The sequence below is a fragment of the Saimiri boliviensis genome, chromosome 11 (genome assembly GCF_048565385.1).
Source record: "Saimiri boliviensis isolate mSaiBol1 chromosome 11, mSaiBol1.pri, whole genome shotgun sequence".
NCBI lineage: Eukaryota > Metazoa > Chordata > Mammalia > Primates > Cebidae > Saimiri > Saimiri boliviensis.
In genome coordinates, this window is record NC_133459.1 from 109822537 (window position 1) to 109849423 (window position 26887).

Below are 26887 nucleotides of genomic sequence, written 5' to 3' on the forward strand. Positions count from 1 at the left end.
TGTTTTTGGATTTTGTTAAAAATTCATACATCTGGCCAGGCGCAGTGGCTCATGCCTATAATCCCAGTACTTTGAGGGGGCCAAGGCAGGTGGATCACCCTAGGTGAGGAGTTCGAGGCCAGCCTGGCCAACATGGTGAAATCCCATCTCTACCAGAAATCCAAAAATTAGCCAGGCATAGTGGTGGGCACCTGTAATCCTAACTACCCAGGAGGCTGACACAGGAGAATCACTTGAACCCAAGAGGCAGAGGCTGCAGTGAGCCAAGTTCACACCACTGCACTCCAGCCTGGTTGACAGAGCAAGACTCCATCTTGAAGAGAAAAAAAATTCATATATCTGACTTGGTGGCAGTAAAACAAAATGATTTTAGAAACTTTTAAAATGTCATCCCCATTTGGTCACTGTTTTTATTACATTTCACAGATATGTTTTGGAAAAAAATTAAAAATTAAAAATTTTTTTCTTTTTTTTTTTTTTCAGCCAGAGTCTTACTCAATTACCCAGGCTAGAATGCAGTAGCACAATCATAGCTCATTGCAGCCTCAAACTCTTGGGATCAAACAATCCTCTTGCCTCAGCCTCCTAAGTAGCTGAGACTGCAGACACGCACCACCACACCTGGTTAATTTTCATTTTTTATAGAGACAAGGTTTTGCCACGTTGTCCAGGCTAAGAACTTAAAGACTCTTGGTAAAATACGTAGCTTGCTGCTTTCTCACTTGCAAGCACTGATGATTTTCTCAAAATTTCAGATATTTCTGAGGGTAATATAAATACTTTACCACATTCAAACTGATGAGATTTAAGGATTCTCCAGTTCCTGTTAGGAACTTGTAACTATTAGGAGAGTTACTGCATATTCCTACATTCTTTGAACAGGATGGCTCCGTTTCCATGTTTTAACAGGCAGTTGATTTCAAATTGAAAGCCTTGCAGCTGCAACCTTGGTGACAGAAGTCAGGGGCAGGACTAGATGTGAGATAGGGATTCAAAGGAGATCATTTTGGAGATTTAAGATTTGACCATTCTGCCAGATTTTGAACATGCATGGGGCCGGTAGCCCCTTTGCTTTGGCCAATTTCTCCCATTTGGAATGGGTGTATTTACCCAATGCCTGTACCCCCATTGTATCTAGGAAGTAACTAACTTGCTTTTGATTTTACAGGCTCATGGGCGTAAGGGACTTGCCTTGCCTTGATGAGACTTTGGACTGTGGACTTTTGAGTTAATGCTGAAATGAATTAAGACTTTGGGAGACTACTGGGAAGGTGTGACTGGATTTTGAAATGAGGATATGAAATGTGGAAGAGGCCCAGGGTGGAATGATATGGTTTGGCTGTGTCTCCACCTAAATCTCATCTTGAATTCCCACATGGGATGGGAGGAATCCAGTGGGAGGTGACTGAATCATGGGGGCAGGTCTTTCCTTTGCTGTTATCATGATAGTGAATGAGTCTCATGAGATCGGGAGAGTTTCCCTGCACAAGCTCTCTTCTCTTGTCTGCCGCCATGTGAGACATGCCTTTCACCTTCCGTCGTGATTGTGAGGTCTCTGCAGCCATAAGAAACTATAAATCCATTAAACCTCTTTCTTTTGTAAATTGCCCAGTCTCAGGTATGTCTTTACCAAAAGTGTGAAAAAGGACTAATACAGGGGATAAGGAGATATTTGTTAAAAGATGTAAAATTATAGCTATTCATAGATGAATAAGTTCTAGTGTTCCATACCACTGTAGGATGACTACAGTTAACATTAATATATTATATAGTTTCAAATTGCTAGAGAGGGGATACTGAATGTGCCCAACATAAAGAAATTATAAATGTGTCAGATGATTGATATGCTAACTGCCCTGATCCTGTTCTGATCACTATATATTACATGTAGCAAAACCTCATTATGTGGGCAAAGGACATGAACAGATAGCTTTCAAAGGAAGATATACATGCAGCCAACAAGCATAAGAAAAAAAGCTCAATATTACTGATGATTAGAGAAATGCAAATCAAAACCACAATGAGACACCATCTCATACCGGTCAGAGTGGCTTTATTAAAAAGTCAAAAAAATAGCAGATGCTGGTGAGGTTGCAGAGAAAAGGGAACACTTATACACTGTTGGTGGGAGGGCAAATTAGTTCAGCCATTGTGGAAAGCAGTGTGGTGATTCCTCAAAAACCTAAAAACAGAAATATCATTCAACCCAGCAATCCTATGACTGAGTATAGGATTATATTTATATTCCAAAAGGAATATAAGTCATTCTGTAAAAAAAACACATGCACATGCATATTCACTGCAGCACTATACACAATAGCAAAGACATGGAATCAACCTAAACACCCATCAATGGTAGAATGGATTTTTTTAAATCCGGTGCATACACACCATGGAATACTATGCAGCCATTAAAAAGAACAAGATCATGTTCCTCTGCAGGAACATGAATAGAGCTGGGGGCCATAATCCTTAGCAAACTATTGTAGGAAGAGAACACTAAATACTGCATGTTCTCACTTATAAGTTGGAGCTAAAAGATGAGAGCACATGGACACAAAGAGGGGAAGAAAAAACGCCTGGGCCAACCGGAGGATGGAGGCTGTGAGGAGGGAGAGGGACAGAAAAAACAGCTATTGGGTACTAGGCTTAGTACCTGGATGACTAAATATTCTGTACAACAAACCCCTATAACACAAGTTTACCTATACAACAAACCTGGACATGTACTCCTGAAGCTAAAATAAAAGTTTTTTTTAAGTAAAAGCATTACATATACATTTTTAAAAACATCACTATGTACCTCATAAATATGTACAATTATGAAGTCAATTTAAAAAATAAATATAAATTTTTAAAATAGCACAGACAGGCACTATATTAGGTACTGGAGATACAAATATGAGTAAGACACGACTGCTATTCAACATAGTATTGGAAGTTCTGGCCAATGCAAGCAGGCAAGAGAAAGAAATAAAGAGTATTCAAATGGGAAGAGAGGAAGTCAGATTATCTTTGTTTGCAGATGACATGACCCTATATCTAGAAAACCCCATCGTCTCAGCCCAAAAGCTTCTAAAGCTGATAAGAAACTTTGGCAAAGTCTCAGGATACAAAATCAATGCAAAAATCACAAGCATTCCTATACACCAACAATAGGCAAGCAGAAAACCAAATAGTGAATAAGCTCCCATTCACAATTAGCACACAAAGAATAAAATACCTAGTAAGACAGCTAGCAAGGAAAGTGAAGGATCTCATTAAGGAGAACTACAAACCACTGCTCAAAGAAATCAAAGAGGACACAAACAAATAGAAAAACATTCCATGCTCATGGGTAGAGGGAATCAATATTGTGAAAATGGCCATACTCCTGAAAGTCATTTATAGATTCAATGCTATTCCCATTAAACTACCATTGGCATTCTTCTCAGAATTAGAAAAAACTATTTTAAAATTCATGTGGAACCAAAAAACAGCCTGAATAGCCAAGATGATCCCATGCAGGAAGAACAAACCTGGAGGCATCATGCTACCCACCTTCAAACTACACTACAAGGCTACAGTAACCAAAATAACACGTTACTGGTACAAGAACAGACACATAGACCAATGGGAAGAATAGAGAACTCAGAAATAAGACTGCCCATATACAAACATCTGGTCTTCAACAAATCTGAAAAAAAAAAAGCAATGGGGAAAGGACTGCCTGCACCTCCCTTTTTTTTAAGACAGAGTTTCACTCTTATTGCCCAGACTGGAGTGCAATGGCATGACCTCTGCTCACTGCAGCCTTCACCTCCCCAGCTCAGGCAATTCTTCAGCCTCCCAAGTAGCTGGGATTACAGGCACCCACCACCATGCCTGACTAATTTTTATTTATTTATTTTTTTTTTTGTAGTTTCAGTAGAGACAGGGTTTCACCATGTTGGCCAGGCTGGTCTTGAACTCCTGACCTCAGGGTAATCCACCTGCCTCGACATCCCAAAGTGCTGGGATTACTGGCATGAGCCTCTGCACCCGGCCAGGACTGCCTGTTCAATAAATGATGCTGCGAGAGCTGGCTAGCCTAGGCAAAAAATTGAAACTGGACCCTTTCCTTTACACCTTACAAAAAAATCAACTCAAGATGGATTAAATACTCAAATGTAAAACTCAAAACTATAAAAACCCAGAAGAAAATCTAGGTAATACTATTCAGGACATAGGCATGGGGCAAAGATTTCATGTTGAAAATGCCAAAAGCAAAGGCAACAAAAGCAAAAATTGAAAAATGGGATCTAATTGAACTAAAGAGCTTCTGCACAGCAAAATAAACTATTATCAGAGTAAACAGACAACCTAGAGAATGGGAGAAAATTTTTTGCAATCTATCTATCTGACATAGGTCTAATATCCAGAGTCTACAAGGAACTTAAACAAATTTACAAGAGAAAAAAATAAAAAACCTATTCAAAAGTGGGCAGAGGACATGCACAGACACCTCCCAAAAAAAGACATACATGTGGCCAACAAACATATGAAACAAAGCTCAACATTCACTGATCATTAGAGAGATGCACATTAAAACCACAATGAGATACCATCTCATGCCAGTCAGAAAGGCTATTATTAAAAAAATCAAAAAACAACAGATGCTGGTGAGACTGCAGAGAAAAAGGGACATGTTTACACTGTTGGCAGGAGTGTAAACTAGTTCAACCATTGTGGAAGACAGCATGGTGATTCCTCAATGACCTAGAGGCAGACATACCATTTGACCCAGCAATCCCATTATTGGGTATATACTCAAAGGAATATAAATCATTCTACATGTGTATGTTCACTGCAGCACTATTCACAATAGCAAAGACACGGAATCAACCTAAATGCCCATCAATGATAGACTGGATACAGAAAATGTGGTACATATACACCATGGAATACTATGCAGCCATGAAAAGAAACGAGATCATGTCCTTTGCAAGGACACTAATGGAGTTGGAAGATATTGTCCACAGCAAAGTAATACAGGAACAGAAAACCAAACACCACATGTTCTCACTTGTAAGTGGGAGCTGAACAGTGAGAACACACATGAACACATGGAGAAGAACAACACACACTGGGGCCTCAGAGGGAGGAGAGCATCAGGAAGAATAGCTAATGGATGATGAGCTTAACACCTAGGTGATGAGATGATCTGTGCAGCAAACCACCATGGCACACGTTTGCCTATGTACCAAACCTACACATCCTGTACACGTACCCTAGAACTTAAAATAAAAGTTGAAGAAAAAAATTATGAGTAAGTTATTCCTTTACTCAAAAAGCTCATTCTTATAAGGAAGAGTGTGCAAAGCAAGTAATTACAAGGAGCTCATCCTCATAGATAATATTATGTGCAACTAATTGCAAAATGCGGTGAGAAAAGCTATTAAAGGAGCCATGTTCTAAGTCATACAGTAAGAAAATGACAGTTAACAGCTGGGAGGCAGTGAGAGATAGGCAGAAAAACTAGGGAGAAAATATCAGGAAAGGTTTATCAGAGAAGGGAATTACGGTTTCTTAAATTAAGAAATTTCCCAAAGCAGGGCCACTAAATGAGTCGCACACCCACTCTTGAAAGAATTGTCTGATTCATCCTACAGTATGTATATTCACATGGAAAGACTTGTCTGTCTGCTCATAAATTTCAAACTATAAACCACAAATATTACTTCCCTATTAAATAATTCTATGAGGTACTGCAGCCCTTCTAAATATTTCTTTGAGGCTGAGGTTACACTTTCCCAGTCCTACTATTTAGTTTTATTACCCATGAATTTGCTGTCTAACTACATGCCTGGTTGTTTAAGTCCTCATCAATTAAAAGGTTGAATTTCCAACACGAAAATTCAAACCTCCCATAAGCACTTGTTATGGGGGTTTGGGAAGCCAGGCGCAGGAAAAGCAAAGTTAAGGCAGAAGAACAAGGAAGAAAATTAAGAAAGACACAGAGACAGACTGTTGCTGACATGGGAACCTAGTAGTTTACATGGCCACAGTCTGTCTTCTAGCATAGCAACCCTATTTTGAGCACTAAAAATCTTAGAAATAACTGAACACACAACAAACTCAACAGCAGTTGCGGTTAGCTCTTCTTTTATTTAAAATTTCAGAAAGTGTACATGAAGAGGGTTTTAATGACTTAATTCACTTTCCAAAATTGGAGAAAGGCTACAATTTTACTCTATCAAATTGAAAACATTTCTTGCAATAAAAATTATATAAATTAAAATTATTCAATCAAAAAAAACCCTTATAAACCTAAGGTTCAAGATTCAATGCCTTGAGGTAAATGGGACTTTATACAACTTTTCAGCCCAAACTTAGAAGCTAAGCCGATGAGATACTAACATGACAGACCCAGTAAGGCAGCTCAGCGCTGGTTCCTAGGGGCTGACAGCATTGACCTAGCTACAGGCTTCTCACTGAGGTTCTCCCAAGCTGAATCAATGCATATTTTGGTTGCCAGGAAGGAGGGAGGAGTATGAGAGGGTTTTAAGGGTAACACAGTGATTCAAATGAAAGTGAGATAAGAAAAGATAAATCATATTATTTGCAGGCTTAAAACAGACTCGGATTTTCCAAAACATCAAGTATCAACTGAATAAAAACCATGGAGCCAAGTATACATCTTGATATTTAGAGACAGCAGCCTTTGGGGAGTTCAGAACACTTCTGGTTTTCCTTAAGCCATTCATGTTCATTGCAAACTAACCTATATGCAGACCAGCCAATCACCTGCTCATTCAATGCCAAACTGAATCCTCTAAAAACATTAAAGAACCTTCTGGATCTAAGCACAATAAGTAGATTGTCCAGTGCCTATGTTTTGAAGTTTGCAGGTTACAACCCATTAGTGTGCAGTGAAGTCAACTTGATGGGTAAAGACATATTTTTATAAAATAGAACAGAATATAAAATATCGGTATGCTTTACACCTCGTAAGAATTGTTTCACGAACCTCTTGTTTCAATTATAAATGTGAAGGGGTGTGTGTGTGTGTGTGTGTGTGTGTGTGTGTGTACTAAGCTGCAGTGTAAAATGTGTTTCCTATGGTGAATTACAGTAAATAAAGCTTGGAAAACTCTGTCCTAAGATACCAGCCCAACCTACTTTACATCATCCCTTGCTCCTCCTATTCCCTTATCACTCCTTGCACTTAGACCTACCCCCACACATCCATGGACATCACCAAAGTAAACATGAGAACAACCGCCATTGTACCTGGTGGGTACACAAAACTATTGAGGGAATTAGCCCCATTAGCCAGAATCAAAGCTCAGAAGCTACCTGAAAAAGAAACTGCATGACTAGTATATTTGAAACACTAACACTGCTTTCTAAACAGAAAATTCTACTCTTCCACACTGCATGCTGTTTTTAATCTTTTTGCAGACTATCATGGTTTAGATGTAGTATATTATACCAAGACTATCAGTGCTCGGTGACATGCTGTATGACTGGATAAAGCTCCCAACTGGGAACTTAGGGATCTGGGTTCTAGCCTTTCTCCATTAGCTGGGTTTGATCTTGGCAAGGTACTCGACCTCTCTGGGTTCAGATTCTCCAACTGAAACATGTCAAAGCAGGACTGCAGAAGGGTTCTTCCTAGTGAGTGTTTTGTGGAGATACTTCAGCAGTCTTGTAAAAGTGGGTCTCTTTTTTAAATTAAGATGTTTATTTTTAAAACTAAAAGAAAACAAAACAGAATCAAATACATTTAATATCAAATTTTACCATGCTGCAATTACCAGGCAGCCAAATAACCTCATTTTTCATAAAAATTAAAAGAATTACCTTCAGTTTCTGTATATATCCTAATAAACATCTCATTGATTAGAAGCCTGTGGCTCTGCATGGGGGATATGTCTAAATGTGAGCCTGCTCTGTTCAGATATTCATATAAAACTGAACACTGAGAGCCCCCACTCAGGTAAATGCCAGGTGAAGCCCAGGTAGACATGTTCAGAACATGCTCTCACATCAGGCATGGCAAACAATTTCAAGTCATACTCTGATCATGGATGATGTCTTCAGGACCTTGAGTACCTCCTTTCTGATTTTTCTTTCTTTCTTTCTTTCTTTTTTTAAATGAATATATGCAGTTAAAAATTTTAAAGATCCAACTCAAATTAAAAATTTTCTAGCATTCCTCTTTCTGGCATATGAATTACTTCTTAACTAAAAATTATCCTAAGACTGCAAGGATGGCTGTTAAAAAAAAAAAAAGTTGACTATCAGTAGCACATACTTATATGTATAAATAAGTAGTTTCACCTACTGAGCAAAACAGAAATAATGCTGAGGGTAAAATTAACATTATCATCCACAATATGAATTTCAAATGTTTGTATATACAGTATTAACAAAGCCCATTTCAGTTCTATATAACACACTTTGTTTTACTCAGTAACTTAAAGAAAATTAATTAGTGCTTTGCAACACTGTAATTCTTGCTATTTTTACACTTAGTACTGACTTCATAATTTATCTTTAAGCACATTACAGGTTTTAAATTGCTCCATATTAAACTTCCACGAAACTGTGGGAGACAACCAACTAAGACTTATTTATCAATTAAACAGTCATTCATCTCACAAACACTCATTAAACACTTAGGATGTGTCAGACATTATTCTAATGTCTATTAATGGCTATTGTGGAAAATAAGGCAAAGTCCTTTCCCATAAAGGGAAAGATAATAAACGGTAAATAAATAATTTCAAGTGCTAAAAGAGTACATCCCCTTAATTCAGTACATATTGTTGAAAGAGCAAAAAACGCAATTACTTTTGCACCAACCTAAAATGAAACAAATGGATGTTAGCATCTTCACATAGAAAGCATATGTTATTCCAAGGCTACTAATAAGATTCAAACATTTGCGAGTAAACTACTGTAAGCGTACACATTATATCACTACTAAATATATAATACTAAAGGCAGTGAGTATGTAGGCCTGTGTGTGCAGCTGCATATGTGTATATAAATTTGAGAGGTTATTTACAATACAAAGGAGTATCATCAGGATACCTGAAAAGATTTATGCAGTTTAACTTGACAAATCTTCTACATATGAAAAGCAAACAGCTAACGTTCCTAGCCCACAGCTAAATGAAACAGGCAAGGAACGTTGAGTAAAAGGTGACGCTGCTCTACCCACACATGGGAGGCTAGCAGAATGTCCAGTCTCAAAGCATCTGAAATTGAAAATGCTGTATGATTTTAAGGAGTCCAATCTGTTTCAAAGCCACCAAAATTACAAGCCTACAAAGATAAAAGACTGGCCCATTTACAGGCAATATCACAAAAGACTTGCCTATCGAACTATAAATGGAACGAACTGCAAACAGGAAATCACCCAGCCCCAGCCATGTGCCTCTCCTCCCTTCCTCTCCACTAACTTCTATAAGCAGAAGCAAACACTACTGTTAGATTTACCAAGAAGCCACAGAGAAGGATGACAGAACACTAGTAGCTGACATCTAATATATTAGTGGTTTAGTAAATATTTAAAGCAAATGCCTTTATTATTTTCAACCAACTTTTTCTTGATAATTTTACCTATATTTTAAACGGCATTTGTTTAATCTACCGTTTTCTAATGTCAATGTAAAGCAGTTTTGAAATCAGCATTTACAGAATTGTGAGTTTAAAGGATAAGCAAAGTAATATACTTGTTCTAAACAATAAAAACAAAAACAAAATCACAGTTAATTGGCTGACTATATCAGTGTCCAATGATTTAAACACACACATACTAACCACTTTTTTTCTTTTCTTTTCTTTTTTTTTTTTTGAGACAGAGTCTCGCTCTGTCACCAGGCTGGAGTGCAGTGGCGCGATCTTGGCTCACTGCAACCTCCAGCCCCCGGGTTCAAGCAATTCTCCTGCCTCAGCCTCCCGAGTTGCTGGGACTACGAGCATGCACCACCACACCTGGCTAATATTTTTGTATTTTTTAACAGAGACGGAGTTTCACCATGTTAGCTAGGATGGTCTTGATCTTCTGATGTGAGAACAGCCTCGGCCTCCCAAAGTGCAGGGATTACAGGCATGAGCCACCATGCCTGGTCACCACTTTTAAACAATACTGTTCTGATAAAATTTCTGTGTATTCAGCAGACAGTTTAATGTTCAAAAATCAATAGGTCCATTATCAGCAGTTTCAATTAGGCACATTTATATTCAAGTACTTAATAGAGCATTCTGACATTCTGATGAGTAAAAGCAGGAAAGGTCTATGGACTTCCTCATTTCTTATAGACACTTGGACTGACAGGCATGATTTCTAGTGGTCTGTATCTACTGAAACAAATTAGACACAGATAAAGTGACTTTATCTTTTTTGTCTTTTTTGAGTCAGGGTCTGGGCTGGAGTGCTGTGGTGTGATCACAGTTCACTACAACCTCAAACTCCTGGCCTCAAGCAATCCTCCAGCCTCAGCCTCCAAGTAGCTGGGACTACAGGCTCCCACCACTGCACCTGGCTAACTTATTTTTTAATGGAAGCTAATAGCATTTTCCAGTCTTAAATGGTCTAAATAAAGGAAACAAATGTTAAAATACAAAGTTTTCAAAAAATTAATAAATCTATAAATAAAACTATGAGAATAATCAACCTCATTATTAACCAAAAAAATGATTACTAAAACAATGAACCAGCATTTTTCACCAGTTAAATTTCTAAAACTATAATGTTCATCCCCAATAGGCAAAGATTATATGAAATTGGAGATTTCACATAATACCGAATTTAGTATAAACTGACTTGGAGAATAGCAATATGCTCCAAGAGTCTTAAAAACTCTAAAATTTAAAATTATTTACCCCACTTCTGGCAATCTAAAGACAAAAATCCACAAAAAGAAACACCTATAGTATAGAAAGAGGTCTGTCACATTATAAAAATTTTTGAAACAAATCTAAAATGTTAAATAATGATATTTCTCTAAATGAAATATTATTTGGTCACCTAAGTTAGCAAAATGGCAAAACATACATAGGCTAAATTTTTAAAGGCTCAAAAAATTACACTGCAATCATACCTAATAAATAGTTCAGGTTTAGAACTGCAGGAAAATTTTTCCACATTTCTTCTATAATGTGGTTATGCCCTTTTTTAAAGTTTTTTAATTGTAAGAAAAAAAAAAGACCCCTATCTTCTCATTAGATTATCCCCATTTCACATTGGAAGTTTAAAATAAAATAAAAAATTTAAAATAACTAGTTTTCTTCTGACCTCTCTTCGCTCCCCTACTACCAGAAAAATGCATCCTCACTTTCACGCTATTCTGCCTGTCTGATGGTTCCTCAGCAACTTGGCCTTCTGGGATTGACCATCTTGGAAACTTCCCTGTCTCCAGGTCTGAAGCCAGCCCTCCACACCCACACCAACAGGCAAGCAGTCTTTCACCTTATTATCCTCAACTCCTGGAACAAGGCCTGTGATAAGAAAATGCCTCAAAAAAAGTTTGTTAAATAAATTCATATTTACCCAAATTGTACCTATTGACCACTCTAAACAATTGTTTATTGCTCATCTGTCCCACATTTTAAACTAGGCATTGCTGTAATTTCTTTTTTATCTTTTTTATTCCCTAGAGCCTACCATAGTGCTAGGCAGGACCCACAGTAACTAAACAAAGCTTTACTGAACTAATGAGTATTTGACTACAGATCTCACAAATTCATTCGGTTTAAACAGATTATTCCCTTAAAATAACATCCTTGGAGAGAAATATACTCAGACCTTCCAGTGAATTACACTAAGCAATAATCAGATTAACAACCATATGAGTGTTGTTACTGAGCTAAGGAAGTATTTAAGTGTAAAATATGATGGACGAGAGGATGTGAAGCAGACAGGAAGTGGGGAAGTAGCCATCAGATCTTCAGGGAGGTGGCCTAAAGGGTCTATGCACAAAAGTGAGTGATAGGAGTAAGAGATTGGATCAGTAAACTTTGTAGAAGGCCACATAGCTTCCCTGCCCAGGGCTCCCAGACATTCCTAAGTGCATACAATGTCAGATACTGCACCGATGACATCTTTATATAAATGACCTCCTTCAGTCCTCACCACAAGTAAAATAGGGTATGATTACCCCTATTTTAAAGATGAAAAACAAAAAAAAAAAAACAGGAGTTTGGATACATTAACTTGCTCAAGGCATACAACTAACAATTGGATTCAAAGCCCAGTGAGCCTGTGGTATGTTAAAGTCGTTGCTCTCAACCACTACCCCAGATGGAGAATGGCTTCTTTGCAATTAGTCACAGACTTAGGAGTAGAGTATAACTATTTAGGCCTTAAGTGTAGTCTACAAAATAAATAGCAAACACAGGCATAGTTAGATGGTCTAAAAACCTCAGGCTTGTTATCCCCAATTCAGACATGACATCTGGTTCAGGCTAGTCTCAGTTCATCCACAATGCAGACCTCTAATTTAGCAAGGCAAAGACTTAACAAGTGGGTAAAGAAAGTATACAGTGTGGTTACTACCTCTGTTTAAGCATCCTCCACACAGCAGAAAAAAAAATCATAATTCTTTAACTCTGAACTTAGTTTTCTAAGCTAAACAATCACACTTATTTCAACTTTTTCTCATACATATCATTTTCCAACTCTTCAGTCATGGTGACCTGATCCAAATTCTCCTTGACCCTCTTACCACAGGCGTGCAAAACTGAAAACGATATAGTAACACAGGTACTAGTGAAGACTTGGTCTTTAAGCACACAGCAAGAACCTAATTAATTCAGAGTCATAATTTTTTAAAGCCATCTTTTTCAAACTCATATCAGAGTGTTTTAGATGCTACAGTGATCTAAACATCCGAACTTCAAAACTGCACTGAGCGTTGCCCTGGAAGGGTAACACCTTTCTGACAAAGCTGGTCTCTTCTTAAATCTTCAGCCCTCCATCTCAAGCAGCACAATGTCACACAGCGTAGGAGGTGAAGAGATGCTTTATCAGTAGAGGGATCCCAAAAATGGGTGCCTATCATCTGCTAAGTGTCACTGTGGTCTTCAGTGCCCACATCATTCCAGCAACCTTGGCTTTAAGATCACTGAACATGACGGTCTATATCAGGGCATCCAATCATTTAGCTTCCCTGGGCCACATTGGAAGAAGAATTGTCTTGGGCCACACATAAAATACACTAATACTAAAGATAGTTGATGAGCTTTAAAAAAAAAAAAAAACCCATAATGTTTTAAGAAAGTTTATGAATTTCTGTTAAGCCACATTCAAAGACAGCTGCAGGTTGAACAAGGTTGGTCTATATTTTATCTCCTTTTTGATCCTCATGACAGCTCTCTGTGAGAAAGTATAAAAGGTCTCCCCCAACTTAGATATAAGAAAATAGAAACACAAAAGCTGTGAAATACTTGAGGACATCATCTAACAGAGAAACCACAAGTGCCACAAGATGGCACATTCAAAAGTAAACCACGGTGTTGGTGGCACAACAATTGGAAGGTAGTTAATACCACTGAGCTGTACATTTTTAAATGGTTAAGATAGCAAATTCCATGTTACGTGTATTTTACCACCAAAAAAAAGGGAAAACATGTTTGTTTGTTTTTTTAAAAAAGGCTAGGTAGTGCTGTAATTTTGTATACCGGTTACTACCCTTGGTGTATGATTTGTACTTTGATTTACTTTGATTCAGCATCTTTAAAGACCAAAGTCAGCTCAGTCATGACTAAAAATATTCTGGTAAAGGGGAAGACACTACTGAAGAAATAATGAAGAAACAACTGCATTATTTTCAGGAGTTCCCCATATATTACCTTCTTACTTTCGCGTTTTGTCATCCTATTATTCATTCACTCGAAAGACATTTACAGAACACTCATGATGTGCCCGGCATAGTTCTAAATTGATAGTGTTCAAACACTGAAATAGTTCCATACCAGTTGGTGAATAGCTGCAGCCCACAGCACACCACTCCACACTACCCACCCTAGTCTCTTCCTTGGGACCCACCCCGACCCCCACCTCTAAGCCCTAGCTTTCTCCATGATTCAGCAAAGCAAGAAGCCTCTAGAACCCTGTCCCAATCTCCAACTCAACCAGTGAATGCCCAGCCTAACCCTTTCTTAAATATTTTATCACCCTCCACACAGGGAAAAAAAAAAAAAAAAGTCCCTATCCTCCAGTCTGGGTAAGAGATAAGCAAGTAAATGCATAAACAAAGTAATTTCAAACACTTGCATGCTGTAAAGAAAATAAAGCAGCAAAGGCCTAAAGAATGACTAGGGGGTGGAAGTAAAAGGGTAGAAATCATGAGAAAGCCTCTCTGAAAAGGTAACATTAGAAGAGGAGAGGCATGCAGAGGTCTGAAGTAAGAACATTCCACATAGAACAGAAATATCAAGGCTCTTTGGGAGGAACAATGTGGAATTTCAGCCTGAGGGGAGCATCTTCAGCAAGGAGATCACAGAGGAAGAGAAGGTCAGATCAGAAAGGATCTTAATGGCATTGGTAAGGATAAATTTTATGCCAAGATCAGTGAGCAATCACAGATCTGAAACAGGGTAATGATGTGATCTAATTTATAATTTTAAAAGATTACTCTGACAATTGTATGGCAACTAAATTAACAGGAAGCAAGAATATAAAAAGAGATAACATATAAAACTGTGGTCATAATGCAGGTGAACAATGACAGTGGCTTGGGCTAGGTGATAGCAATAGAGACGGAAAGATAAATTCTGATTCAATATGTTTTAGAGGTAGAGCTGATCAAACTTAAGAATAAGAATAATGTGGGATGAGCGAACAAAAGAAATCAAAATGACTACTGTCGTTTGATTTAGCAAGTCACTGGTGGTCCACTCACTAAAAAGGGAAGGACTTGGGAAATAAATACATTTAGGGAGAGAAGGAATAAAAACTTCATTTTGCCACAATAAATTTGATGTATCATTTAGACATATAATTTGGAGCTATCAAACAGGCAGGTGGAGATTTGATCTTTACAATAATCCTGTGAAGTAGATAAGGAAACTCTGATATTATCCAAATTTTACAAGTAAGAAAACTAAGGCTTTGAGAAAAAGATTTGTCTTAGTACAAAATATTTTTATTAGTCAGTCAATGCCCCTTAAGAGAGGGCTGATTCCACATTTTAAGAACAGGGACACGTTCACTGTTAAGGACTTCTCTCTGGTAAAATAAGCCTACCCCACCTAGCTTGCCTCATGTAAGTTACATGGCTACTCTGAAAAGAAGATTCCTCCAGAAAATGGAGACCTATCCAACTAGCAACTTTTAATATATGTAAATTTTAACTGAGATATATGTAAAATCCATATTATTCACTATCTTCTTATAAAACTGTCAACAACTAAATACAAACAGACAATATGAAGAAAGGTATAAAATTCTCTTTAAGGATCCACTGCAATTCTTAGTTCCATTTGTATTAAGAGTTTGTGTCAAAAAGCCTTCTGGGGAATGCTGTTCCAAAATTAGAAAAATCAATTGTGACATGAACAGTTCAAGAACAACCACCTTACACTGCTTCTCAAGACTGTAACTAGCGTGTAAGTCAAGCTCATGCTGTACTCAGCACTTCTTCCACCATGCTAGGATTGCTTTTTTCCCTTTGGTTGCTTTAAAGTGGTGGAAACTTCTGCATTAGAAGACATATTTTATCACAGAGTATTTTATCACAGGTTCAATGCATCTATTATAACTCTTTCAAAGTTCTAGAGGCAACCTAATGAAATAAAGAACCACACTAAACAAAACAGGAAGAATAGGTGTTAAAAGGAAAGAAGAGGCTGGGTGTGGTGGCTCACATCTGTAATCTCAGCTCTTTGGGAGGCCAGAGCAGGGGATCACTTGAGGCAAAGAGTCCTAAAGCCAGCCTGGGCAACAAAACAAGGCACTATCTCTATAAAAATAAAATGAAATTAGCTGGGTGTGGTGGCACACACCTGCAGTTCCACCTTCCAGGGAGGGCTGGAAGAGGAGGATCACTTGAGCCCAGGAGTCTGAGGATAGAGTGGGCTACGATCATACCACTGCACTGTAGCCTGGGGTACAGAGCAAGACTCAGTCTCAATAAATAAATAAATACAGAAAGAAGAGAGAGAAGATGCAAGGGAGGGAAAAATGGATAAAGAAATGAGAAGAGTAGGGCAAACCTGAGGTCCCCAGAATGCAGGTGAAAGAAAAGCTGGACTTTCACAAAAGGCATGTGAACTGTAAAGGAAAACAGCATCTTCCCAAAAATATTGATGTGTAAATATTTAGAAATCATAGAATGTGTGGGCTGCTGTAGTTATTCTATTTGTATACCTCATCAGAATTAAAATGTCTAGCTTGGTGGTATTTTTATAGCCATAAAAAAATTCCTTTCGGCTTTCAAAGTAAGTATGACTTCAGAATAATATTATGTCACAGAATTAATTTTGAGCCATGTGGGCAATGTTTTGTATCCAAAGATCTTTACTTAAAGTTTTCAACATGTACAGGAAGTTGGAAACTTTTGGTTTATGACTTGGTCTAATAAAGACATAGTTGTAAAAACATTGCTGATTACCAAACAAGACTTCAGAAACACAGTGACTATACAGAGTCATCGTTATCACCATCATCACAGTAACTGTTATATCAAGCTTAATATGGGCTGAACATTCCTCTGAACACTTTAGGCAGATGAAACAGATGTATATGAATAAAAACCATTTGGTCACATACACACAAAAAAAAGAAAGCAATGAGAAGAGCAGCAAATGACCTCTTCTTGCTGGCAACCGTTTATGAGAAAGACTCCATAAATAACGTGCTTACAAAGTATCACAAAACCCTGCAGGAAAAACACATTTGTTTACAGGGCTTGAATCCAGAAATTAGTACAGACTCTCTCCATATTTCAATCACAGTGTCAATCATCAATTTCAAATGAGTAGTCATTATCAATGTAAGGTAAAAAATATTCAGCTAGGCCGGGTGCGGTGGCTCAGGTCTGTAATCCCAGCACTTTGGGAGGCCGAGGTGGGTGGATCATGAGGTCAAGAGATCAAGACCATCCTGGTCAACATGGTGAAACCCTGTCTCTACTAAAAATACAAAAATTAGCTGGGCATGGTGGCGCATGCCTGTAGTCCCAGCTACTCGGGAGGCTGAGGCAGAAGAATTGCTTGAACCCAGGAGGCGGAGGTTGCGGAGAGCCGAGATCGCGCCATTGCACTCCAGCCTGGGTAACAAGAGTGAAACTCCGTCTCAAAAAAAAAAAGAAAAAAAAAATATTCAGCTTACCAGCACTTCACTGAACCTCCAGGCTAACTGCCAGCTTTTCATATATGCACTTAAAATAAAAGCGATAGCCTGGCTGGCACTGCAAATAATCTTAGTATCCTAAGAATTGAAAGGAAATGTAGGGGTCATTACATCCAACCCTCTCATTTTGCAGATAAGGAAACTAAATAAAGCTGAGAGAGATAAAGTCCATCATCACAGAGCCCTTCTAGATGAAAAACATGTTTTTCTGACTCTTAGCCACTATTCCTTGTACTTTATCACACTATTTACAGAGCGAGAAAGAATGCTGCCACAAAGGATGGCCCAAGGCTTTACTGCAGTCACGTCAAGGGACAAAAGGTGGCAGGGCTGGGCACCTCAGTGCTAGAATGGAGGGCCCCAGCCTGCAGCCTGGCTGACAGCCTGCCACTCTTCTCAGCCTGCCCCCTGCAACAGCTGACAGCTTTTCCAGCAATACTGCTGGGCTTTTGGGATGATGGGGCAGAGTTTGAGGTCTAGCAGCTGGTGCCCTCTTCCTTCGAGGTCCTTAGAATGAGGCCCTTTAAAGGTCACTCAGCAGTGTTGCTTCCAGGGATTCAGAGGAGCACAAATCCTCCCCAAGGATGAGGGGACATGACACCTCTCTGCTCCCTGCCTTTAAACCAGCATATTCCTAACTGGTTGTCACACATGTCCCTGCAAGTATATTTTACCCCGATGGTTTCTGCTTCCTAAGCTTTTGCCCAATCACAGCATACATAGAAAATTCCAGAATCACCACTCTAAAACTCTGTAGCATGGTCATGTGGAATTCATACTGACATGTTAGTGCCTGCAGAGAACAAAATTTCTAATTGAAATGAGTTTTAGAAAAGTCTTACCTAGTTTTTAGGGAAGCTATAATATATGCAGGATTTATATTCAGTTCGCCTACCGCAAACAATTGTAAAAATGAATGGATTGATAAAAATAATAACAATCCTCCCCTGTGCAATCTAGGATTTCCTATTCTCCCAAAAAAGGAACACTTCAATCGTCTTTAAAAATCTTCCATAATATCGTATTTCATTCATTTAAAGATACACACATGCACACACACATATTTTTTTCCTAGAAATAACCTTGGTACTATTCTTTTTATTAAAACACCATATAACTGTAGCACTCAAACTACATATTGCAATTCCAAGATTCTCTCGCTAATTACTAGAAAATAAAACCTAAAGAGTAAACACCCCACCACTGCTAGTCCACATTTCCTACCATAAATCAATTCCCAAACTGCTAATAATTTCCACCATCTCTCCATCGCACTGAAAAACTGGTCTGGATTTTCTTTGACAGTGTTAGCATTTCACTGGCCTGATTATAGAAAATAATCACGAAGAAAGTACTTACCGCATAGGCACCTATTAAAAATGCTGCATTTGCTCTTTTCCGTTGGTCAAAACAGGTGTAGTGCACTATTTTCTTTCTTGACAAACTGTATGACTAGAAAGAGGAGATTAAAGAGTTAATGTAACCATAGTGACAATGTTACCATATACAGAAGGCAAAAGTCATCTCCTAACCTTCAAGTTGCCCACAACCCATAAAATGTAACAACTTTCAACTTTAATTTCTTTGGCATTTGAACATGAGTATTTGAGGAGTGGAGAATTACTAGCTCAGACTTTGTACAGCCCAATCATAATGTAGGAATCGACAATATAATGAGTATCTTTCTCTCCAAGAGAAGAAACTAATATGGTGGAAAATAATGAAATTATTGATGTATCTATTATCAGGAAACATTTTTGATGATTTATTCTTAATTTTCTACAGAAAGTCTCTTCACCCTTTTTCACTCCCTACCTGCCACTCCCACTTCCAGGAATGTTAACTATAGTTTTCGTATAACACAATTTTTTTAAAATGTCAATCACTCTACTGTGATCACTAAAAAAAATCTAATTTTTAAAGATTGATATTAATATTTTATTTCTGGGAAGTTCCATAACAATCCCCTTTTAACATCTGAAAATACATGGTTAATGGAAAAAGATGGATCATTAAAAAATTATCTTAATACAACACATTATCATAGCCATCCATTAAATTCATGAATTCAAACAGTTATTAAGCACCTGCTATATGCCAGGCGGTATGGTGCATGCTCAGGTATTTAACTAAGTTCAAAGTAATCAACATGGTATGTTGTACACATGCTAAACATGCAAACAAATGGCAAAAAGATCTGGTAAAATCAAATAAAATCATTAATTGAAACTCAAGTATAAGACAATGAGAACACAAATGCAACTCAATGAAATCTGCTTTGATTTCCTCACTTTCAAAACTTACATATTTTGACAATTCATTTTCAAAATATAGGCACATCAACTGTGTCTAATGGGCTAGCAAAAAAAAAAAAACCGGCACAAAAGTACATTTCAATATTTGTCTATAAATTCACATTGACTAAAAAAGCATCTTTTTCTATCTTATACATTGACTACAACACAGAAAATGCCTGCTTTTAGAACCCCTTTTAAAAATGTAAATAGAGCTCAACTATGTACTTTTCTTAACCCTGCTATTGTCTACAGTGAAAAAAACACTCTTCCATCTCTGAAGCCTGTTCTAAGATGAAACTGTAATACCCTGGCTTTACCATGTAACCACAGAAAGTGTAGCCAGGAAATCTTCATCACTCCAAGCCAGGCATCTCTTTTACAACCAAAAATCACACTAGGGCGTTGGAGGGCAGGGGACAGAGTCTCGCTTTGTTGCCCAGGCTGAGGTGCAGTGGCATGACCTCGGCTCACTGCAACCTCTGCCTCCCTGGTTCAAGCCATTCTCCTTCCTCAGCCTTCCAAGCAGCTGGGACTACAGGAGCCCACCACCACACCCAGCTAATTTTTTGTATTTTTAGTAGAGATGGAGCTTCACCATGTTGACCAGGCTGGTCTTGAACTCCTAGAATCACATTATTTGAAAATAATAATGCCCTTTTATCTTTTATCTTTGTGTGTGTGTGTGTGTGTGTGTGTGTGTGTGTGTGTGTGTATGTGTGTGTGTGTGTGAGAGAGAGAGAGAGAGAGAGAGAAAGACAGGGAGAGAGACAGGGTCTTGCTCTGTCACCCAACACCCAGACTGGAGTGCAGTGGCATGATCTTGGCTCACTGCAGCCTTGACCTCCTGGGCTCAATCGATCCTCCCACTTCAGCCTCCTGAGTAGCTGGGACCACAGGCACATGCCACCATGCCCAGCTAAATTTTGTATTTTTTGTAGAGGCGAGGTCTTGCCTTGTTGTCCGGGCTGGTCTTGAACTCCTAGGCTCAAGTGATCCACCTGCCTTGGCCTCCCAAAGTGCTAGGATTACAGGCATGAGTCACGACACCCAGCCAGTAGAGGCCAGGTCTGGTGGCTCATGCCTGTAATTCCAACATTTTGAGAGACCAAAGTGGGAGAATCACTCAGGGATAGGAATTTGAGACTAGCCTGGGCAGCAGAGTAAGACCTCATCTCTGCAAAAATAAATGGGTAGGACTGTCACTTAAGCCCAGGAAATGGAAGCTGCAGTGAGCCACAATCACACTACAGCAGTCCAGCCTGGGCGATAGGACAAGACTCCGTCTCAAAAACAAGCAAACAAAAATCAAACAAAAAAAATTAGTATTTGACTCAGAGAAAGTCTCTTACTGCCCATGCCCTTATTTCCTGACGGGTTTACACAAATACTCCTTTGAAATAAAGAGAGGAACAAAAGCACAGCATTTGACTCAGCTCAGTGGAGCTGATGCACTGAAGTTACCTAGGAATGTAAAGGTTACAACCAGTGGTGCTGACACTTGACCTTGCTTTCTCAATCTGGAACTACTGACTGCCTGAACATTTCCTTTCTCTGTTTTATTTCATTGTCTGCTGGGTGGTTGGTTGGTTTAGCCACTTATTTGTTCTCCATCAATAAGTTATGTTTGATTTAACAAAAAGGAAATAAAGGCTCTTCAGAACTAAGCATCTCCTATCATCTCTGAATCACAAATATCTAAATGCTGCCTTACACCAGGCGAGGCTCTCAATATACATGAGTCAGACTGAGCGTAGAGACTCAACGCTCTTCAGGCTCCCAGCCTCTCACTATTTACATTTCCTAGTTCCCTAAAATACCTGTGGGGAAGAAAATATCAATAGTCTATCTTCAAGTTTGGATTATCTTTTTCAATGCTCTTTTCTACTAAGAATTTAGGTTTTACGACAAACAACTGCCATTGTTTAATAATGTGAAACTGCATTTATTTTACAAATCTACTTGCTGAAAGGAACAAGTCATATTGCTGTTCCTTCATCACTGATGCTGATTTCTTCCTTGGGTTTTTTTTTTTTTTTGGAGGGGGCTGGGGAGTAGAATTTTTTGTGTTTGCTTGGTTTTTGTTTTCTCTGTCTCTCATTCTAAAGTATACAGAATGCAGAGACTTATCCTGGTACATGAAACGTAAAAAAAAAACATGAAAGGGGCCGGGCGCAGTGGCTCAAGCCTGTAATCCCAGCACTTTGGGAGGCCGAGGCGGGTGGATCACAAGGTCAAGAGATCAAGACCATCCTGGTCAACATGAAACCCCATCTCTACTAAAAATACAAAAAGTTAGCTGGGCATGGTGGCGCGTGCCTGTAATCCCAGCTACTCAGGAGGTTGAGGCAGGAGAATTGCCTGAACCCAGGAGGCGGAGGTTGCGGTGAGCTGAGATCGCGCCATTGCACTCCAGTCTGGGTAACAAGAGCGAAACTCCATCTCAAAAAAAAAAAAAAAAAAAAAAAAAAACATGAAAGAACAGAATTCTGAGGAAGACTGTCTTTCCACTGTGTGGCTATAAATATTCTTTAAGTAAATATAATACAAGTTAACTTTTTAAAGATTTTAGAAGAATGTTTAAACTTCATAGGTTTTCATACATTACATCAGATAAAGAATGGTCTCACAAAATCTTCCTAGAAACTTTATTTAAAAGTCTTTCCTATGAGAAACTGCATACAGGAAGCAAACATAACTTTTTTTTTTTTTTTAGAGCTTTCTGCCTGATTTTTAGGAAAATGTTTAAAGCTGCTAGCATTTACTTTGCTTAGATATTTTTGGAATTCAGTTTCCTCAGTTAAGTTTCAAAAGTGCTCCAGCCAAAAATGATTTCCTGCTTCGTGAAGCTTGGCCAATATCTCCTAGGTCAAATCCCTGAGAGTTGAGTTCTCTCACTCAAGGAATCAAAATGAATTCAAAGTGAATGAGAGCAGAGAAAAAGAAGCTAATCTCAAAATTAGACCTGTCCTAATTTCCTAAGTAATATTAAAATTTGCTAATCTCAAAATTAGACCTTGGGCTAATGTCTTTCCTTTTCACAACTGGGCCTCCCTCTCCTGGTCACCTGGCCCACAGTTGTGTATCAGTGATGCTGTTCAATAGAGGAGACATTTTGATATTAAAATAAAAATCTGAGGCGTAACAAAATATTTTGTCAATTGTTTAGCTGATGTTTTATATCAGTTGAGTGGGCTGAAATTTAAAAAGAAAAACTCTTTAATGTTTTTCCTGTCAAATTTTAAGCATGCCCCCCACTTAAAAAATACTATTACATAGGCTGGGTACAGTGGCACACACCTGTAATCCCAGCACTTCAGGAGGCCGAGGTGGGTGAATCACGAGGTCAGGAGTTCAAAACCAGCCTGGCCAAAATGGTGAAACCCTGTCTCTACAGTACAAAAGTTAGCTGGGTTTGGTGGTTTGTGCCTGTAGTCCCAGCTGCTCGGAAGGCTGAGGCAGGAGAATCACATAAACCCAGGAGGCGAAGGTTGCAGTGAGCTGAGACTGCACCACTGCACTCCATACTGGGCAACAGAGAAAGACTCAGTATTTAAAAACAAAACATAATCAAAGCACCCTAGAATAAGGAATACTACCCAGTGGAGACACCCATGACTGCAGTATCTTCTATGGAACATTAACTTCCCTTTTGAGATCTTTCATGCAAGAACTTTACCAAACAAAGTCACAGTTTGGAGTCAATAAGGACTCTATGAATGAGCCCAGTTGATGGTTTCTCAGATTCTGCCCTAACATCAGGAGAATACCATGCCTTTAAATTGGACAGTGACCTCTTCCCTACTCTGGTCTGTCTCCTCTGTGACCAGGTATGATGACTGGGCCCTTCAAGGAACACACTGCAAGGTTATGCCTTAGCCACAGGCTTTCAGTGAGCTATCTGCTCTATTACAGATTATTTTTTACTTTACACAAGAAGCTCACAGGTTACAAAAACACTTTGTGCAATAGCAAAGTGAAGTTTAAAATTGGTCAATTCCAATGAATACAGTGTAAATATAAAAGAGAGAAGATCAGGCCAGGTGCGGTGGCTCATGCCTGTAATCCCAGCACTTTGGGAGGCCGAGGCGGGTGAACCACGAGGTCAGGTGTTTGAGATCAGCCTGGCCAATATGGTGAAACGCTGTCTCTTCTAAAAATACAAAAAATTAGCCAAGTGCAGTGGCACACACCTGTTGTCCCAGTTACTCGAGAGGCTGAGGCAGGAGAATCACTTGAACCCGGGAGACAGAGGTTGCACTGAGCCACTGGATTACACCACTGCACTCCAGCCTGGGCGACAGAGCAAGACTCCAACTCCAAAAAAAAAAGAAAAGAAAAGAAAAGAAAAAGACAGAGAGAGAGAAGATCACAGAAAGAATACTAAGACCTCTGGACTATAAGACCTCTGGACTGCACTGTCCACAGGGCTAGAATGTAATGGTGCAATCTCAGCTCACTGCAACCTCCACCTCCCAGGTTCAAGTGATTCTCCTGCCTCAGACTCTCGAGTAGCTGGGACTACAGGCACATGCCACCACACCCGGCTAATTTTTTTGTATTTTTCGTTGAGACAGGGTTTCACTATGTCGGCCAGGCTGGTCTTGAACACTTGACCTTGTGATCCGCCCGCCTCAGCCTCCCAAAGTGCTGGGATTACAAACATGAGCCACCACACCCAGTCCTTTTTTTTTTTTTTTTTTCTGAGACTGTCTCACTCTGTCACCCAGGCTGAAATGCAGGGGTGCAATCTTGGCTCACTGCAACCTCCACTTCCCAGGTTAAGGAGATTCTTGTGCCTCAGCCTCCTGAGTAGCTGGGACCACAGGCACGTGTCATCATGTCTGGTTAATTTTCGTATTTTTAGTAGAGATGGGGTTTCACCATGTTGGCCAGGCTGGTCTTGAACTCCTGACCTCAAGTGATCTGCCCACCCCAACCTCCCAAAGTGCAGGGATTACAAAGCAAATACTCTTCTTAACTTTTTAAACTTAAGTGGACACAGTCAGCCCTCTATAATAACCACAACACCTTGCATTTAAGTAATAGGAATGGTGCCAGAGGGGTTCAGTTTAATCAGACACATAATGTCTCCCAGACGAGGGGGCCTGGGCAAGGCTAAAATATAATTAGTATACTGTGTTTTACAAGGAGAACACAAGCCCAGAGCCAGCCAGGGCCTTGGATAAATGTCTATATGGCAAGAGTAGTAAGGAGGATCAATTCAGAACTTTCTCACTGAGCCTGATAATTTGTGTAAATCTTAATTATGAGGCCATAACAAGCTTCATGATTCAGAATTTAAATAATTCTCAAGTTGAATTGCTCAATAGTTCTAAGACTTTTCAGAAATAACTAAATCTAACTCTAAACTATATTATATTATTATTGTATTATATTGCATTCTCTTAACAGATTGGTTCAGAATCACCTGTGGGGCTTATTAAAACACAGATTGCTGGGCCTCACCTCCAGAATTTCCGATTCAGTAGGGCCTGAGAATTTACATTTCTAACAGGTCTTCCAATAATACTGACACTGTTGGCCCAGACACCACACACTGAAATCCACTACTCTAAGACATGGCTAAATTTTGGAGAAGCACTACATAAACATGTGACTGGTCCCAGCCCTGGGAATCTTTTATATGGAAGCGAAAACACTGTCCATCTGGTCAAATAGCCCCAAAAGATCTCAATATTCTCTCAAAAAGGAACTCTAAATCATGCAATAAGCCTTTTAAAAGCATTTTACAAAAAACACATTTCCCCAGATTCCTCAGCAAACCTTATTACAATTTGTAAACTCATGCATTACAGGTGATAACACCTTAGGAACAAGTTCCTTTAATGATTCCATAATTAAGAGTCCCTAAATGTCATTATTCCAGAGTCTCCAAATTCAGATGTTCTCAGGTGCCAAGAATCTGAAGCGGAGCAGCTGGCGAACAAGAAAAGCATTCCCCTCACTCTCCCCCAACCAAAAAAAAGCATTCCCTATCCAAAGCACACTAAGCTCCAACCTACTGCTCGCATGAAGGAGTCTGAGTGCAGAATGGTCAGATTGTGATATTTAAAAGAAGCCAAAATGGAAACTTTCAGAAACTGCAGATGTTGACTATGAATTAAAATTTTAATAAGCAGTGTTTCTGCTCAAGAAAACATATCTGTGGACAGAATGCAGGCCACAGGTGACCAGTTTGCTAAATCTGGGTGCCAGGATACTGCAGCTGAAGAAGTTTCTATGGGTGCCATCAGCATGAATTGAGCAGCTGTTGTGTGTCAAACACTTTGCTGAGCAACGCGGTGACAAGGGGAGAAGAAACCTACTCTCTAACCTCAAAGGCTAATGAATATTTGATGCAAAATAATGGCCAAGGCTTATTACAAACAGAAGAGAGTAACTGTATAGGGATGCATTTACACCACAAAAGGACCAATAAAATGATCTTAATCATAGGTACAATGTGTGTTTTATTTAAAAAGGCAAAAAAAAATTAGATAAAAGGTGGAATTTAGTATTGAATATCTATCAATTAACATAATCAAACCTATAGAAATATCTGTATTGCTTACCTGAGAGTCAAAGTTTTGCCCCGTTATGTAAATCATAAGTGTACATCATAAATATTTAATGGTACTTATGAACCAAAATACAATGACTGCTATGATAGAATGATACAAATTAAGATAAGGGTAATGAGCCCAGACATTTTCCGTCTTGGAAAGAAAAGCTCTATGAAAGGTTACATTCTAGTGGGATCACTCCTTGTAAAAAAAAAAAAAAAAAGAAAAAGAAAAGAAAAGGAAAAAAAAATAAGCCACAGCAACTTGGAGAGAGAAGAAAATGATAACAAGTTGCACAAATAACAAATAGCTCAGGCTATCCTCGGATTATGGCAACAAACACAAATCATGCACTTGTTCAGCTTCAGTCAGGAGAGCACAAACTACTTAACCATTCAATAACAAAAGGTGATGCAATCAGGTTCAAAGCCAGTCCACAAAAAAAAAAAAAAGAGTTAATGGTCAATTTAAAGAAACACAGAAAAGTAAAATCGTCAAGTTATTTGGTTAGAACACTGTATTTAATTAAGCTGTATGAATCAGTCTGCCTGAGCTAAGGAAGACATTAGTGCAGCCTGGATAATATGCTCTTTAATAAAAATAGAGCCCATGCACCTTTTGAACATGCAAGTTCTATCAGTGATGGTGGTCATATTAAGGAGATCACAGCACAGGGACCGCAATGACCAAGGCATCATTCT

At 38.8% G+C, this 26887-nt stretch overlaps 1 protein-coding gene across 9 annotated transcripts in view; it reads right to left on the reverse strand.

Annotated features, from left to right (window-relative positions):
- Positions 1-26887, reverse strand: part of CDC14A (cell division cycle 14A) — a 182824-nt gene that overhangs the window by 123509 nt on the left and 32428 nt on the right. For 8 of the 9 annotated variants that reach the window (XM_074381355.1, XM_003933257.4, XM_010343810.3 and 5 more), the window contains one exon: positions 18686-18778. Coding sequence is in view for 8 of the 9 variants with exons in the window: in XM_003933257.4 (XP_003933306.1) it covers positions 18686-18778 (93 nt within the window). In the remaining variant the exon portion in view is untranslated. Of the gene's footprint in view, positions 1-18685; positions 18779-26801; positions 26882-26887 lie in introns of those variants that run through there. The other variant, XM_074381353.1, reaches the window with a different exon arrangement.